General features: G+C 46.5%; 1 protein-coding gene across 1 annotated transcript in view; it reads right to left on the reverse strand.

Moving 5' to 3' along the window:
• Positions 1-4,456: 4,456 nt before the first annotated feature.
• The window catches only part of LOC146822512 (uncharacterized), a 169,017-nt gene continuing 156,765 nt past the window's right edge, over positions 4,457-16,708 (reverse strand). The window contains exon 9 of the mRNA XM_085613630.1: positions 4,457-9,868. Coding sequence (XP_085469756.1) covers positions 8,889-9,868 — 980 coding nt within the window. The 3' untranslated portion in view covers positions 4,457-8,888. The remainder of the gene's footprint in view (positions 9,869-16,708) is intronic.

Here is a 16,708-nt window from a genome sequence, read left to right on the forward strand (position 1 = left end):
CCTGGCAATTCCTGTACCCCGGTAAGGCGCACACGGGCAGGCAGAGCGATTGTGAGACCTAGTCGCTTCAGAGACTTTGATCTAGAGGGAAGTGGTATACCCTAGAGACTGTAAGGACTGCGAGTTCTTTGTGCCATGTAAAAGAAGGGAGATATGTAGTGTGCGCTCTAGTCCTCGCACGCTACGTGGTTACGTAGCGCGCGAGGGCAGAGCGCGGAAAAGTAATGCGCATGCGTGAATCGCGCTAGCGGCAGAGAGCGGAGCCGCGGTAGCAAGGAGGTCGTGCTTGGCCCGGCGCTCTCTTGTGTATTGTGTAAAAGTTAATTGAAGCACTTTAACCCCACGGCAGCCCTGTGCTTTATTGAGGAGTTTGTGCAACATTACATGTGCTGTGGCCCCCTCCCTCCTTCGCTTCTGCTGTCTTTGCTGTGGCCCCATCCCTGCTTCCCTTTTTAGGTCTCGCCTAGGCAGCACGCATGAAATCGGTCAGCTCTTTTCAGGGTGGCATCCACCTTGCGGGAGCGAGCAACGTGTGCGCTAGTTTACATTTCCCAGCTCGCGTCACTTTCATCACTTTCACTTTCTAGACGGCTTGGGCGTTTGGAAGCAGCGGTGCGTGCAGGTTTTTTTTTTTTCTTCTTTCTAAAGAGATTTAACGGGTGCGCGTGTTTACATTCAGCGGCGCGCGCAGGGACCTTCTGGCGCACAGACATGTATGCACTGGCAGCACTGAGGGGGACCTGTCTGCGCCGGGTCTGGACTAAAATTGCCTTTTGGATTAGTCTCCGTTTTCGCTGAAGGAAAAAATGCCTATGGGTGAGTGAGAGTGCTGACTATTTATTTCTGCGTGCCTCTGTGGACTAAGGATACATCTTTGCATGCTAAGTTCTGTTTAAAAGTTGCTGGGTGGAGTTCTCTGGTTCAAAACTGTTTTGTTTTATGTTTTTGTAACTAATAAACAATTTAAGTGCCGGAAGATGCGAAAACGGGGCCCTGAAATTAAGTTTCCTCTTTGGAGAATTCGTTCACGGTCAGCCCAAGGGAGGCTTTTGGTGGGGTTTGGAAATGTAAGTTCAACGGGGACTAGGTGGCTCTGGCTGGTTGTCTGGGTGCAGAGCTCACTTTACAGATGTGTCACGTACTCAACCTTGCATCGACGGGTCTACTGGAGTTCTACAGCCGCTTTCGGGTATATTGTTTCTGCAGAGGCACAGGCGGTAATTGCGCTTCTGTAGATAAAGATTTCCAGAGACGACCGCCCGTTATGCTTTATGTGTTGATTGCTACATGCTGCGCGGGGGGCTGCCTGCGCCGTGGCACCTGCTTGCAGGGCTCAAACCTCGTTTTGTCTGGCATTGGTTAGTAAACCTCGGTTGTGTTTCTAAAAAAAAATCATTTTTCATGGTACTTGCATTGAAAGTGACCAAGCAAGGCGCAATTTATTTGGACGCCGCCGTCTGTCATGGTTTGGTGTGACATCCTGTGGCGACGACTGGCTGGCTTCAGGGAGACCAATGGTCCGGAGATGGGAAATGCATGTTGTATTTTATTTTAGCACTGTCTATTGTTCGGGAATTGTGTGTGTGGGTGGGGGGGATGGAGGGGGGTTGAGGGTTCCTGCTGCTGCGCACCAAGTGCTGCGGTATCCTTCCTGCCAAGCATACCCTGCCACTAGCAGGCTGTTGTAAGTATCTTTGGCACAGTGTCACAGGTTGTTATGGCTCAGCCAAAACTCACTGCCAAAGAAGTTCAAAGGTCTGCTTTCACCTGATGCAAGGGTGTGTACATGTCATTATGTATTTTAGGCTCTGCCAAGCAACAGAGGTATTGCTGCCCTGTGGTATCTGCTGCAAAGCCCCTTGCCACCGCCCGCCGAATACAGCGCTTCATTAAATAATGCAACACGTTTCCCATGCGGCCCCAGGGGTGCAGTGCACGCCGCCTCGCAGCGCTTTGCTGAGTTCGGCAGCAGTTGTTCTAGTTTTAGTGGACTGGGCTCTCTTTGAAGGGGCCCTCGGGTAGCCTCGCCCTTCACCCTATGGTGGCTTCTAAATATGCTCGGTAAGAGGATACTACACAGATATCAAGTTTTTGTTTTCACCGACAAGGGGTTGTAGAGTCCCCAGTGGTGCCGCCATGAATGAAACACATGCATGTGGGTTCGTATGCATTTTTTACAAACTTATGAACATAGCCTCCCAAAAGCATCTCAATGAAGCTTTCTCATGTAATAACAGATGTTAATGTTGACTTGTATGTATATCGTGTGGACAAAGTGAACGTAGCACCTTAACTCATGAATTTTAGTTTTATGGCAACGCCATTGCAAACATTTTAGTCACACTTATCTCTTTCTCTATATATACATACACACATACATATAGGTAGATAGAGGTAAGAATAAAATGTACAAGAAAAGCATACAAGGTGAAAGGGAGAAACAAGAAGCCAATGTTGACCGTCACAGAATAAACATCAAGAAACGGTTGTTACCCTAAAGTATATGTAACATTTATATGGACTAAACTTATATAAAATGCTGCATTTGATTCTTTTATTAAGGTTTCTCTGTCTATGTAAACATGCAATACATTTATGCATAAAATAATATTTCTGTGCCGCATTGGTGGTAATAGAGCACATGTCTAGATCCATGATAGATTTCCGGAATACTCACGCAATATAATTCCTGCAATCACAGAAGTTAAAAGGAACTCATCACACAGTCTCTGGTTATATTTAAAATCTGGCACGTACCACTCTATAGCACTGTTACTTCTATAATTATTACAAACACCAAAAACTTTATGCAGTGAACAAACTGGAATAAACTGTATGAGTTAAGGTCATTCCTTCTTAAATTCATCAAAGTTATATAAAATTGGAGCATCTTGTGTAACCAAAGGCATAGACCATAAGGCAGCATCTCCACTCAAATATGAAAGTATGAAAGCTATGCGAGATTGCGCATCAGGAAATACTGTTGGACGGCACATAAAATGTAGCAAGCACTGGGTTACAAAAATTGGGACCTTTTGCAGATCTGGAGACGCTAGGGGAATGATGGGAGCCAAGGAATGCACTACCTGCATGGTTACACCAAGACCTGAAATCGATGTTGAACCAGATACCCCAATGTCAGAAGAGGATGGGGTAAACTTAACTCCAGAAACCCCATTTTTGAGTTGGACTGTCAACTAAGGTTTCTGTTCTTGTTGCTTCCATTTCCAATATTAAGGGCTTCATTCTCCTCCCTTACTGCCATTAATTCTTGGTGAATTACTTGAAAGATTTTTCCTAAACTTTTTAAGTCGCAGCCATTTCCCTCGGGTGAATGATTCAGCATGGGCACTTCACTCCGTCATAACGCTTAGTACTCACGATTTACTTCTACTTCACAGGAGCAGAATGATGCTAATTTCCCAGCTGCCAACCCAAGATTCCACTCGCAACTCCAAGAATGCTGAGGGTCTAAGCAAACCCAGAGGGGGAAAGGGGATGTGGATAGAGAAGAGACTGCCTTATTTAGCTGTTCTTGGCTTCACCGCTACTCTCCCATGCATATCTATCACTGGTTGGATTAACGTCTTTCTCTTGGGGTCTTACAGGTGAACTCTAATATAAATGTAACACAATATTATGTTAGAACCTTCTCCTTAACTTTTCTCTTTAGTCTATTGGTGTTTCTTTTTGATTCAAACTCTTACCCTCTAAACTAAGCCTTTTGCTTCTCTTTTTTAATTGTAATTTGATGAAAATATATATATACATATTCAATTTAAAAGTTGTTACCCTCTTTCTTCCTATTCTTTTAATGATTAAACCTTTCTTCATCTTCTGTTCATGTGCAACATTATTTAGGATGTAATCTTCATTCTATACTTTTTTTTCTTTTCTAGGTGGTATACTTGTGGTTTTGAAGTCTTCAGAAAACTGGATTGGGCTCCTTCTTACGAGCACGAGGAATAACGGTGAGAAATTGTCTTTCCATTATTTTTTGCAGCCGTTCCTCTTGTATATCTTCAATTGAATTTTATAGTTAATGATCTATTGATGCTCTAAACTCTCTAACTAGCTTTTATGTTGTACCCTGATGACTAACTTAAATTAATCTCTATACGCTTTTATCAACTGCACTAACTCCCTGACTAACTAGAACGCAAGCACCAATGAACGATACACTTGGTGAAGTGCGTGGTTCCGAACGTGATGCGTTGCACTTCACAGCATTCTCTGTCCTCGCGGGTTCCACACTACGAGAGTGCGCTTGCAGTGAAAGAGTTGTCTCGTAACCAGGCGATATGCAAGTATGGCCACATGCTGGGAGGCTGCTTCGTTCATCGGGGAAACCCTGACAGGCAGGGACCACCCCTAATGAGTCATGACACCTAGCTGGGGGCCCCAGCCTTAGCATTGTCTATTATTTGAACCACAAAACAATACAGAAAAAAACAAATACACAAATGAGGACACATTTTATTTAAATCCCACACACAAATACAATTTTTTTGTTTGATTGTTTTAATATGAAGATTGGAGCTTTTCTAAATTCAGTTGATGCCACTCATCGTCCATACTATATTCTGTCTGATGCACCTGCACTACTCTGAAGAATCAATCTAAGGATACTAATTAAATTTTTAGTCTCTAATTTCAAATACCTTCACATACACAGGACGTTTGAACATTTTCAATGATACATTTAACTTCTTTATTTATACACACTTTATTAATCTGTTAATAATATTTAACTTTCTAAGTAGTTGGGAACCCCTTGAGGAGGCTCCGCGGACTTTCAGCTGTCCCTGAACCACAGATTGGGGACCACTGGTCTAGACAGAGGGACCAAAGGAGCCTTGCTCCCTGGGTTACAAAAGTACCAACCTGAGGGCTGGACAGCCAAGCTAGGCACTGGGTCTTGTTAGGTCTCCTGTGGGGTTAGGGGAAGCAGCCTGTGTTTGCGATGAGCTGAATGGTGGGTGCAGCAAGGGTGCCTCTCCTGATGCATGTCCTCCTCTAGCCACACACCAACACTCTGAAGTTACTGCATGAGGCAGTCATGTGGTTCACATATTTATGCATATCCAAGCTCAGTGCGGTGAATGGAACTGCAAACATGGATCACTCGGTCTGGGATTCGCAACTGCCATACTGGGCATGAACACCAATTTTGGTGATCTACACAAACAATGTACAAAAAAAAGTCTGCTTCCGCCGCATTGTAGAGGCATCTCTGTGAGGAGGGAGGGCACAGGGATAACTGCTTCTCTCTGGTCTGGCAGGAGCCCACTCTCCTACCCCTGCAAGAGCTCTGGCTAACATACACACTCCCAAATTATAACAAACAAGGAAAATGCCCTATCACCGAACGGCTGTTCCAAGAAGTAAATGAGGCAGTGGCCTGGGTGAGGGTTCAACGCAGACCCCTCTCTGTAAATATGGTCTATGAGGTGCATGCAGTGTGGCAGACAGCAGGAAGTCTGCAGCCTAACACTACGTAAGCCGAGAACATCTCAACACATGTGGTTGCGTGCTCTGGCTTGAGTACGTGCAGTACTGGCGGATGGGTGGTGTAGACCATGACTCAGGGGGCTGAGCTTGGCTGGAAGTGCTCAGAGCACTACAGAACATCAGCAGTAGACAACCGAGGGAGTGCAGAGTATGGGGAGGGAGGGCATGGCTGGGCATCACTTAGGGGATTATTGTGCGGTGTGTGGCTGAGGCTCGTAGTAAGGCTGAGGAAGAGCAGAGCAGTGTTGAGGATCTGTAGAGTATGACTTGCATAGCTTGAGCTGTGGGTGTGCACGTTCAGCTGAGGGTCTGTTGAGTATGACTGTGTACAGGTTGAGCTCTGAGTGTGCGCGTGTGGCTGAGGGTTTGTAGAGTATGACTGCACAGCCTGAGCTGTGGGTGTGCGCATGTGGCTGAGGGTCTGTAGAGTATGACTGTGCATAGGTTGAGCTGTGGGTGTGCGCTTGTGTTAGAGGGTTTGTAGAGTATGACTGTGCACAACTCGAGCTGTGGGTGTGTGTGTGGCTGAGGGTCTGTACAGTATGACTGTGCATAGGTTGAGCTGTGGGTGTGCGCGTGGCTGTGGGTCTGTGGAGCATGGCAGAGCGTGGAAAGTGCGTGTATGAGGGTGGGCATTGTGTAACTTAGAGCACTGTAGATCAAAGTGTAGTTGAGGATGTGAATGTATGGTTGATCCGTGCTGATTAGGTGTGTAGTGTGGGAGTGCACTGGATAACATCGAGCACAGAGTCGGTGAATACGTGCCAGGCACCACACCTGGGGTGACAGAGGGTATGAACAGAATGGCTGAAGGTAGGAATACCTGGCTGCAGGTGGGCAGAGCCTGGCTATCTTCTAGTGTGCTGGATGAGCTGAGGATGCACAGATGTGTCTGAGATGTCCGAGATGCAGAGTACAGCTGCAAGTGTGCGGTGTGAGTGAAGGAGTTCACATTAGCTGTCAGTGATCGTGATGTGGGTATACACATGGCGGGAGATTCTAGGATTCTTTTTCGGCACTCCAATCATTGTGGCCGCCTTGAAGCCATTCTTAGTAATGAAGGTTTTAGGTGCTTGGCAGTCTGCAGGCCAGAAAACATACATTTCTACCATTTGTTAATTACAAACACCACTCTAGGGACCTTATAGTATTTTATTCACAAACAGTAAATGAACAAGATTCCCGCAGTTCTTGGTAGCAGCTAGTGAAAAATTTAAAATAACGTTTTTTTCAGTTTGACAATATAAAAAAGGAAATTCTTTATAGTCTCTGTGTTTACACACTCTCCAGATCGTACCATCTTTGTGCCTCGCCCATAGCTTTACGCACTATCTGGATCATACAGTCTCTGTGCCTCTCCCACAGTTACACTACAAATCATAGTCTTTGTACCTCACCAATAGCTTTACGCACTCTCCGGATCATACAGTCTCATTACCTGACCCATAGCTTTACACACTCTCTGGATCATGCATTCACCCATAGTTTTTCACACTCTCTGGATCATACAGTCTCTGCACCTCATGCATTGTTTTACAGTTTTTGGATCATGCAGTCTCTGTACCTCCCCCACAGTTTTAAACACTCTCTGGATCATACAGTTCCTGTACATCACCCACAGTTTTACACTCTCTGGATCATACAGTCCCTGTACATCACCCATAGTTTAACAGTTTCTGGATCATTAGTTTTACACACGCTGTGAATCATGCAGTCACCCATAGTTTTTTGCACTCTCCGGATCATATAGTCTCTGTACCTCACTCACAGTTTTACACACTCTGGATCATGCAGTCTTTGCATCTTACCCATAGTATTATACACTTTCTGCAGCATGCAGTCTCTGTACCTCACCCATTGTTTTACACACTCTCTGGATCACGCAGTCACCTATAGTTTTACGCACTCCCTGGATCATGCAGTCTTTGCACCTCACCCATAGTTTTACAAACATTCTGGATCATGTAGTCTTTGTACATCACTCATAATTTTACACATTCTCTGGATCATGCAGTCTCTGTACCTCACCCATAGTTTTACACACTCTGGCTCATGCAGTCTCTGTACCTCACCCATAGTTTTACACACTCTCTGGATCATTCAGTCTCTGTACCTCACCCATAGTTTTACACACACTCTGGATCATGTAGTCTGTGTACCTTACCCATAGTTTTACAGAGTCTTTGGATCATACAGGCACTGGTTTTCATTCCAACAGAAGCCTGTGGTTAGGGGAGTGCTTAGAAAGAGTTTACTTTCCGTGACCTGTTTCACAGTATCACACTGGGTTTCCTTTTCACACCCAATACGAGGTAGCTAAGCGAACAGACCATACCATTTAATACACAGTAGTACCTCTGCTGGCAATGGGGAGGCTGCATTATAAAACAGTGTAGTAAACAGAAATTGATGGATGGAATTCTTGAATTAATCTCAGCCACTGGCAATTACTCGGGCCGCATTCCAGTCCATAATTGTTTTTCCAAATGCCACCCCAGATTAGCACCAGCCATATGCAAATCAGTTCTGGTCCTGCTCCAATAGGAATATTCCAGCCCAAACTGCCGAGCCAGGTCCTCTCTGAACCGGAACACAAGCAACCCAACACCGGATCCAACCTAGTTGGAGCTCTTTAGCTGGGTGCAGGCTGGTTCCAGTGGCACAGTGAAAGAGAGACCCACGTCTGGGCATACCCATTGCATTTAGGGTGTTGCACTGAAGTAAACAAAAAAGTGAGGGGTAGAATGTTTGAATTAATCTCAGCTACTGGTATTTACTTGAGCTGCACTCCAGTCCATCGTCTTGGGTTGCTTGTGTTCCCATTCAGAAAGGGCCTGGCCTGGCTGTTTGGCTGTCCTTACTGGAGCAGGGCCAAGATGATCTGCATACGCCTGGGTCTTATCTGAGGTGGCATAGTGGACAAACAAACAATTGGGCTGGAATGCTACCTAGGCAATTGCCAGTGGTTAGACTATTTACAAGCATGCCTCTCATCCCTTTTTGTGCACTTGCATTATAAAACGGGCTTTCTCTGAGATTCTTGGTAGGTCTGCACCTCACAAATAACCAGCTGGAGTTTATGACCTTCTGATACCACACCAGGAAGTACCACACTGGGGTGGACTCCAGATGAAACTGCTTTTTAGACATCGAGCCCTTCTCTCCAGAGTGAATTATCTCACACTGCACTGGGATGGGTGATTCCCCACATTCTAGGCGCATCTATGGCTAGTCCCAGGGTTAGTGCTTCCAAGCTCAGTTTCATTTTCCCCAGTATGAAACTCCTGATGCCGCATCAGGGTGGACTCTGGATGAAATTGCTTTCCAGACCCTGAGCACTTGTAGTGTTTCTGCCCGGCGTGAACAATCTCAGTGTACTAGGATGGATAGCTCACTGAAGCGCTCGCCACATTCCAGGCACTCCTATGGCTAGTCCCAGGACTAGTGCCTCCAAGCTGGGTTTCATTGTCCCCAGTATGAATCTTCTGATGCTGCACCAGTGTGGACATCCGGTGAAATTGCTTTCCACACTCTGAGCACTTGTAGCGTTTCTGCCCGGTGTGAATGCTCTGATGCTGCATTAGGATGGACGCCTGGCGGAAGCACCCGCCACACTCCAGGCATGTATACGGCTTTTCCCCTGTGTGGATCCTCTGATGCTTGCTTAAGTCTGAGTTCTGTGTGAACCTCTTCCCACAGTCTGTGCACTTGTATGGCCTCTCACCCGTGTGGGTTCTCTCGTGTCTTACTACATTGGGCCTAGAATTGAAGCGTTTCCCACAGTGGGTACAGGCAAAGGGCAGTTTTCCAGTGTGGATCCTGAGATGCGTGCTGAGGTATGAGCTCTGGTTAAAACTTTTACTACACACTGTACATTTGTAGGGCTTTTCTCCGGTGTGGATTCTCTCGTGCTTACTCAGGTCCGAGTTTGTTCGGAAGCTTCTCTGGCACCTGCTACATTTGAAGGGCCGTTCCTTTGTGTGGGTTCTCTGGTGTCTAATGAGTTGGATCTTGGTGTTAAATAAATTCCCACAGTCGCTGCAGGAGAACAGATTTTCCTTCACGTGCATCTGAAGATGTGCAGTAAGTTGGGAATGCTGAATGAAGCTCAACCCACAATGCATGCACTTTTGTGCTCCTGCTTCACTGTTGCAGCTTTGGTGGTTGTGCACCTGGGATGGATCCCTAAAACTCTTCCAAAATGTGGTCCACATCAAGGTACTTTCTTCTGCACAGGGCTCCTGTCTCTGTGAAAACTGGTCCTCTTTGTCTTTTTTGGTACTTCTCTTTTCTCTCGGGGCCTCCCATCTGGTGAGGTTCGAGTGAAGGCTCATCGTCTTGGTAAGCTCCTCCTTTTCTGTGGAAGAAACATGACCCATTCAGAATTTTAGGGGATCAATGTGAATATATGGCCTGGGCAGTAAGATAATGGATCTCGTCACAGTTAAAGGGTAACAAAGAGGTGAATATATTAGTATTTTATTGTCAGTATAAAGAACAAATAGAGCTTATTTTTTAGCATTAAAAATGATAACTTTTGAATACTTTAACAATCTCTATTCAATGCTTGTTTAGGAATATTGCATTTGAAGCACAGTCAAAAACATTCCCACCATTATTTAGTGATTGGCTGATACAGAATATCTGCCCAGGATTGGCTGATGTCCCGTCCAGGCAGCCTGTGATAGGGAGGATGTAGGTGGACTGTTAACTCGCTGCAACCAAGAGCTTTGAAACTCCATACCTGATAAAGGCTTCTTGCAATGTTTCAGCCAGTTGTGGATTCTCAGTCATTCTTACATTTGAATTGGGGTGATCCATGGTGAGTTACAGTTCTTACAGGCGGATTTCCTTTCACGTTGAAGCTGATGCATTGTTCCTATTTGTTGTGATTTACATTGTTTGAAGGGCTGTGCATAAGTCCTTTCTGTTAAGGGTTTGCTTACTTTTGTCATTTGATTTGAAGATTGGAGATTATTGTGTTGCAATATTACATATTCGATTACCCATGCTCAGTGTGGTGTCTGCCATTTGCTTTTCCACCTCATGAATTGAAAAGGCAGTATGAAGGTCTGGACGAAGGCACGCGCAGAGCTTCCTGGGTATCGCGGGGGGGGGGGGGGGGAGTAGGCACAGTGCCCTCACCCCTGAGATTCTCAGTATAGGGCTTCATGTGTTTCTCCAATGAATTCTGAGAGAACTAACCTGTAGCATGTATGGCCCTTCATGTGCCTCTCAGGGGTCGTTCAACAGAGGCAGCCTTCAGCATGCATGAAGCTTCGTCAGCATGCATGAAGCTTTGTGTGCCTCTCATGTCCTTTGGCTAGAGAGAGCCTTCAGCATACATGAAGCTTCATGGGCCTCTAAGGGGCTTTTGGACAGAGAGAGCCTTATTTGAAGCTTCACGTTTCTCTCGGTGTCCTTTGGACAGAAGAACAAGTTATTTACCTTTGGTAATGCCCTATCAGGTAGGGACTCTATCTAGCAGTGCCACGCCCAGCACACTGACATCAGTTTCTTTACGTGACTCTTTCCGTGCCAGAAGCACAGATTCCTTGCCAGAAGGCTGATTTTCCACGGAGCAGAAATTAAGTGTCTACAGAGAGCTTTTTAAGTAGAAAGACCAGTTTGAAGAAAAGCGGAGGCTGGGAGGGTCGGTAAGGAATCAGCAGGAAGATAGAGTCTCTACTACATAAGGCGTTACCGAAAGTAAGCAACCTGTTCAACTTCTAGCCACAGATCTCTAACCTTAGCTAGATACCAAAGCAATACCATCTACAAACATGGTGTGAACTGGCTTAGACCAAAATGTCCTGGAGTACCGAACAGGCAAAGTAACCGTCAAGACGGATCAGACTGTCAAGGCAGTAGTGTATGGTAAAGGTGTGCAGGGATGCCTATATCGCAGTCTAACAGATGTCCAGGACAGGAACCCAGGGAGCTAACGCAGTGGTTGTCGCTTTAGCTCTTGTTGAATAAGTTTGCAAACCTGCAGGGGATTGCTTCTTGGCCAGTGTGTAACAGATCTTAATGCAGGGTACAATCCATCTGGAAATCGTCCGTTTCCGCACTGCTTTGCTCTCCTTCACCCCAGTGAACCCAACAAAGAGCATTCCATCCACCCGGTGTCCTTTGGTGCGATTGATTAACAAGAACAACGCTCTAAGCGGGTCCAGGCTATGGAGTCTCTCCTACTTGGAGGGATGAGGCAGCGAAAGAAGGTTGGCAGTGCGATGCCCTGCCGATGTGGAAAGTTTAACCACCTTTGGCAAAAGGGAAGCATGTGTGTGGAGAACCAGTTTTAAAAGAAGCTGGTGTATGGAAGGTGAACTGAAATCGCCAGCAGATCACTGCCCCTCGTGATTTATGTGATGGCCACCAAGAAGGGTGTCTTGATGGTCATAAGTCGTTCGAGGTTCAAACTTAATTAATATCCCATTGGGACAAATAAAAGGTTTGGGTGGAAACGTTTCAACGGGTGACTTGACCAGGAAGGTTGGTCTGGAAATCGCAAGAAAGCTGAAATGACTGAAAGATCCCCCTTAACTAAAACTCAAGCACAAACTTGTCTCAACAGCAGACGCATATGGTCTTTGTGGATGGATGCCTGGTGGCCAAGATGACCTCACACACTGTGCAGAACCCTGCCTTGTTGCTTCGACTGATCATCCCAGAGGGGCAGGCTGATCAGAGGACCAATGCTCATGCTCAGGAGTTCGAGATACCATACTCTTCGTGCCCTATCTGGAGCCACAAGGATGACTTCAGCCCAGTCTGTCCTAATCTTCTTCAGAACTTTGGCAGGAGTATCGGTGGGAAGGCGTACAGGCGTCAAGGCTGGTGGGAGAGAAAATCCTTTTACCAAAGGTGTCCAGCCACTTGGATTCCCTATCCAATGGGATGTTACGGAGTATGCCAGGATTAACCTTGGAAATTTAGGCCTGCACAACCACCCTCTTGGGCTGGGGTGCTGGGCGAGGAAGGAATATGCTACTTACCAGTATGCATCTGTTCTTGGCATGTAGAGCTGCAGATCTACACACTTTTGCATAGATCGCCATCTGGTGTTGGGCCCGGATGTTTGCAGTTTGTTTTTCCTCTTGGAAAGTCTTTGGAAGTCACGAGATGGGTGACTCCTCCTTTGGATCATACTGCGCATGGGCTTCGGCTCCATCCTCAGATTGTTTCTCGCCAGCAGGGAAAGATGGAGCGTAGTAATAACAGTGAAGAAACCCATGTGTGTGTATCTAAATAAGATAAGCTGGAACCGATACAGGTAGCCGGGGAGGCGGGTGGGCGTGTGTAGATCTGCAGCTCTACATGCCAAGAACAGATGCATACTGGTAAGTAGCATATTCCGTTCAAGGCATATGAGCTGCAGATTACACACTTGTGCATAGATTATATAGCAGTTGCCAACCTTAGCGGTGACCACCCGTATCTGTTGCAGTGGTTTGAAATAATGTTTTTAGTACAGCCTGGCCCACACTAGCTTGTTGCTTAGTTTGCACATCTACACAATAGTGTTTGGTGAAAGTGTGCGGTGTTGACCATGTAGCTGCTTTGCAGATATCATCTAATGGAATGTTCCATAAGAATGCCATGGAAGCCCCTATCTTTCGTGTAGAATGGGCTTTAGGGGGAACAGATAGTGTTAGTTTTGCTTTGTGGTAGCAAATTTGAATGCATTTTACAATCCACCTAGCTATCCCTGATTTTGAGATGGGGTTGCCCTTGTGTGGTGGAGAGAAAGAGACAAACGGTTGTTTGGTCTTATGGAAAGGTTGTGTTCTCTCAATGTAGTAGAGTACGGCTCGTTTGACATCTATTGTGTGCAGAGCCCTTTCTGCAACGGTCTGTGGTTGCGAGAAAAATTCTGGTAGTTCTACAGATTGGTTTAGGTGAAAAGGGGAAATGACTTTAGGTAGGAATTTTGGAAAGGGGAAATGACTTTAGGTAGGAATTTTGGATTGGTACGGAGAACAACCTTGTTATGGTGCATTTTAAGAAAAGGTTCTTGTATGGTAAATGCTTGTATCTCACTGACCCTTCTAAGGGAAGTGATGGCTACAAGGAAAGCTGTTTTCCACGTTAGGAATTGTAGTTCACATCTGTGTAAAGGTTCGGAGGGAGGCCCCATTAGCCTTGTGAGAACGATGTTTAAGGTCCACACAGGCGAGCGTGGTACTCTGGGGGGAATTATTTGTTTTAGGCCTTCCATGAAGGCTTAAATGGCAGGTACTCTAAAGAGTGATAGATGTTGCCTGTTTTGTAGGTAAGCTGCAATAGCTGCGAGATGTAGTCGAATGGACATATAGGCTAGATTACACCTTTGTAGGTGGAGTAAGTAGCCTATGATATGTTGAATGGACACATCCAGGGGATTGATGGTGTTGTTGGCAATAGACAACAAATAGTTTCCATTTGGCGGCGTAGCACGCTCTAGTGGTAGGTCGCCTAGCTTCTCTGATGACGTTCATGCAGTCAGGGGGAAGATTTAGGTACCTGAATTCTAGGATTTCAGGAGCCAGATCGCAAGGTTGAGCTGAGCTGGGTCCGGGTGCCTGATCTCTCCACGGTTCTGGGTTAGGAGGCATGGTGAGAGGTGTAGTTTTTGGTGTGGTACTACAGAGAGTTCCAGCAGCGTGGTGTACCACGGTTGTCTGGCCCACGTTGGAGCTACTAGGATCAGTGTGAGGGAGTGTTGCTGTAGTTTGCGCACCACTAGTGGAATGAGTGGGAAAGGCGGAAAAGAGTACGCAAATTTGCCTGACCAGTTCATCCATATCGCATTTCCTTTGGATAATGGGTGTGGGTATCTGGCGGCGAAGCTTGGGCATTTTGTGTTTTCGTGGGTGGCAAAGAGGTCTATCTGTGGATGCCCCCATATTTGAAAGAATGGATGAAGAACCTGTGGGTGAAGTTCCCACTCGTGTATCTGTTGTGTCTGTGAGCTGAGCAGATCTGCCACTGTGTTTTGGACTCCTGGGACATGTTGAGCCAGGAGAAAGATTTTGTGGGGTATTGCCCATCTCCATATGCTCTGTGCTAATTGAGAGAGCTGTGGAGAGTGTGTGCCGCCTTGTTTTTGGATATAATACATGGCCGTCATGTTGCCTGTGTTTGGAAAGATTTTAGGGCTAAGAAGATTGCTAGTAACTCCAGATGGTTGATATGGAGTAGCTTCTGCTGAGGTGTCCATTTGCCCTGCATGGTGAGATGTAATAGATGAGCTCCCCAGCCGGAGAGCGATGCGTCCGTTGTTAGTACTATCTGAGGAACCGGGTCCAAGAACGGTCGAACTTTGGAAAGGTTTGTGGTGTTCCACCACTGTAGAAAGCGATGGGTATGACCGTCTACCAACACCAGATCTGTCAGTTGACCTTGGGCCTGGTTCCACTGGTGCGCTAAGCACTCTTGGAGAGGACGCATCTGGAGTCTTGCGTGAGGTACTATGAAAATCCAAGAGGCCATCATCCCTATTAGTTGCATGAACACTCGAGCTGGAAGGGAGTGTTGTGCTATGAATTTGGCACGTAAAGCCTGAATGCTTGCAATCCTGGCCGGATTGGGGTAGGCTAGCGCTTTTGAGGTGTCTATGGTGGCACCGAGGTATTGCTTTATTGCTTTATAGTCCCGGAATTACTGGCAAGCCCAGTGAATCATTTGGTGGGCATCCTCCTCAATTCCCGTTCTGTGACCAAACACAAATATGAACTCGAGTTGCTCTTAACCTCCCACTCTCCTGATTTGGCCTTCATTACGGAAACGTGGACCAGTGCGGCTTCCTGCCCAGACTGGAATATCGCACTGCCCCCTGGTTATGCGTTACACTGTCTTGACAGAAAGGATGGCAGAGGGGGGGCTTAGATATCATTTACCGGGACTACCTGAAGGTCCAGATCTAGGCCGTCGAAAACCTGCATATATATTTAAAAGATACAATCGTCTCTCATGGTCTACTGGTTTACAGACCACCCGGACCTAGGGCGCGTTTCTGGAGGCTCTTCGAGTTCATCTAGAGTCCTGTACCGAGTTTGAGGCTTATACGATCCTTGGGGATTTTAACTTCCATCTGGAGGCCGAGAATAATTCGGACACCACTAGACTTCTGGATAGCCTGGAGGCATACGGACTACAACAACTGGTTTCAGCCCCGACTCATAACGGGGGCCATACTCTAGACGGCTTGTTCTCTAGCCACCCAGATTTGCTATATCTTAGGGCAGAACCCCTCCCATAGACCGATCATAATGCTGTGTTCTTCAGGGTAGGGGTAAAGACAAGGGCAATAGGCGTTCCCCAAAAACCCACCAAGATTATGTTTAGGAGATTGAATAAGGTTACATACTCATCCCTCACCGAGGCGTTGGGTAACTCCCCCCTACCCTCGATATTAATAATGAGATGGCTGTCTCCCAGTTTACCGACTGGATCACGGAAGCAGTCAATCAGGTTGCTCCCCTCCAGTTAGCCACCCGGAACAGACGTCCACCTGGTGCCCCCTGGTATGGTCCGGAGCTCAAACTACTGAAGGTTGAGTGCAGACGGCGGGAACGGCTCTGAAGAGTGGACTATAATTGGGTCTGTAAGCAAGCCTATAACCAGGTCCTGCATAATTATAAGCAGGCCATCCGGAAATCCAAGAAGGACTATTTTTCCCGGAAAATTTGAGAGGCAGGGAACTCCACTAAAGAACTTTTTAAAACTGTGTCCTTTCTGGCGAATCCTCAGCAGACCAACCGGCTCAGCCCGGATCAGTCATTTTGTGATCAGCTGGCTGTCTTTTTTCAGAATAAGGTGGCCACTATCTATGACGAACTGCTAAACTCAGTGGGACCAACAATTTTGCATTTTGAGCAGGAGATACCCACATGTAGCCTGACAACTATTGATCCTTTATCTAGAGGTGAGGTCTTGACACTGTTAGGCTCTATAAAGTCGGGTGCTGTTTCAGACCCCTGTCCCCCTCATATTATGCACCTGGTGGCTGATAGGATCACACCTAGTCTCACGGTGCTGATTAACCAGGTAATAGCAGCAGGACCTTATCCAGCCACCTGGAAAACGGCGAGTGTTAAACCCCTTCTCAAAAAAGCCTCTCTGGATCCCTCTGAATTTAAAAATTATCGTCCCATCTCTGGCCTCCCTCTGAATGGCTAAAGTCACTGAGAAGGCTATAAATCGGAGCTTGATG

This window comes from Triturus cristatus, chromosome 6, assembly GCF_964204655.1.
Source record: "Triturus cristatus chromosome 6, aTriCri1.1, whole genome shotgun sequence".
Classification (NCBI taxonomy): domain Eukaryota; kingdom Metazoa; phylum Chordata; class Amphibia; order Caudata; family Salamandridae; genus Triturus; species Triturus cristatus.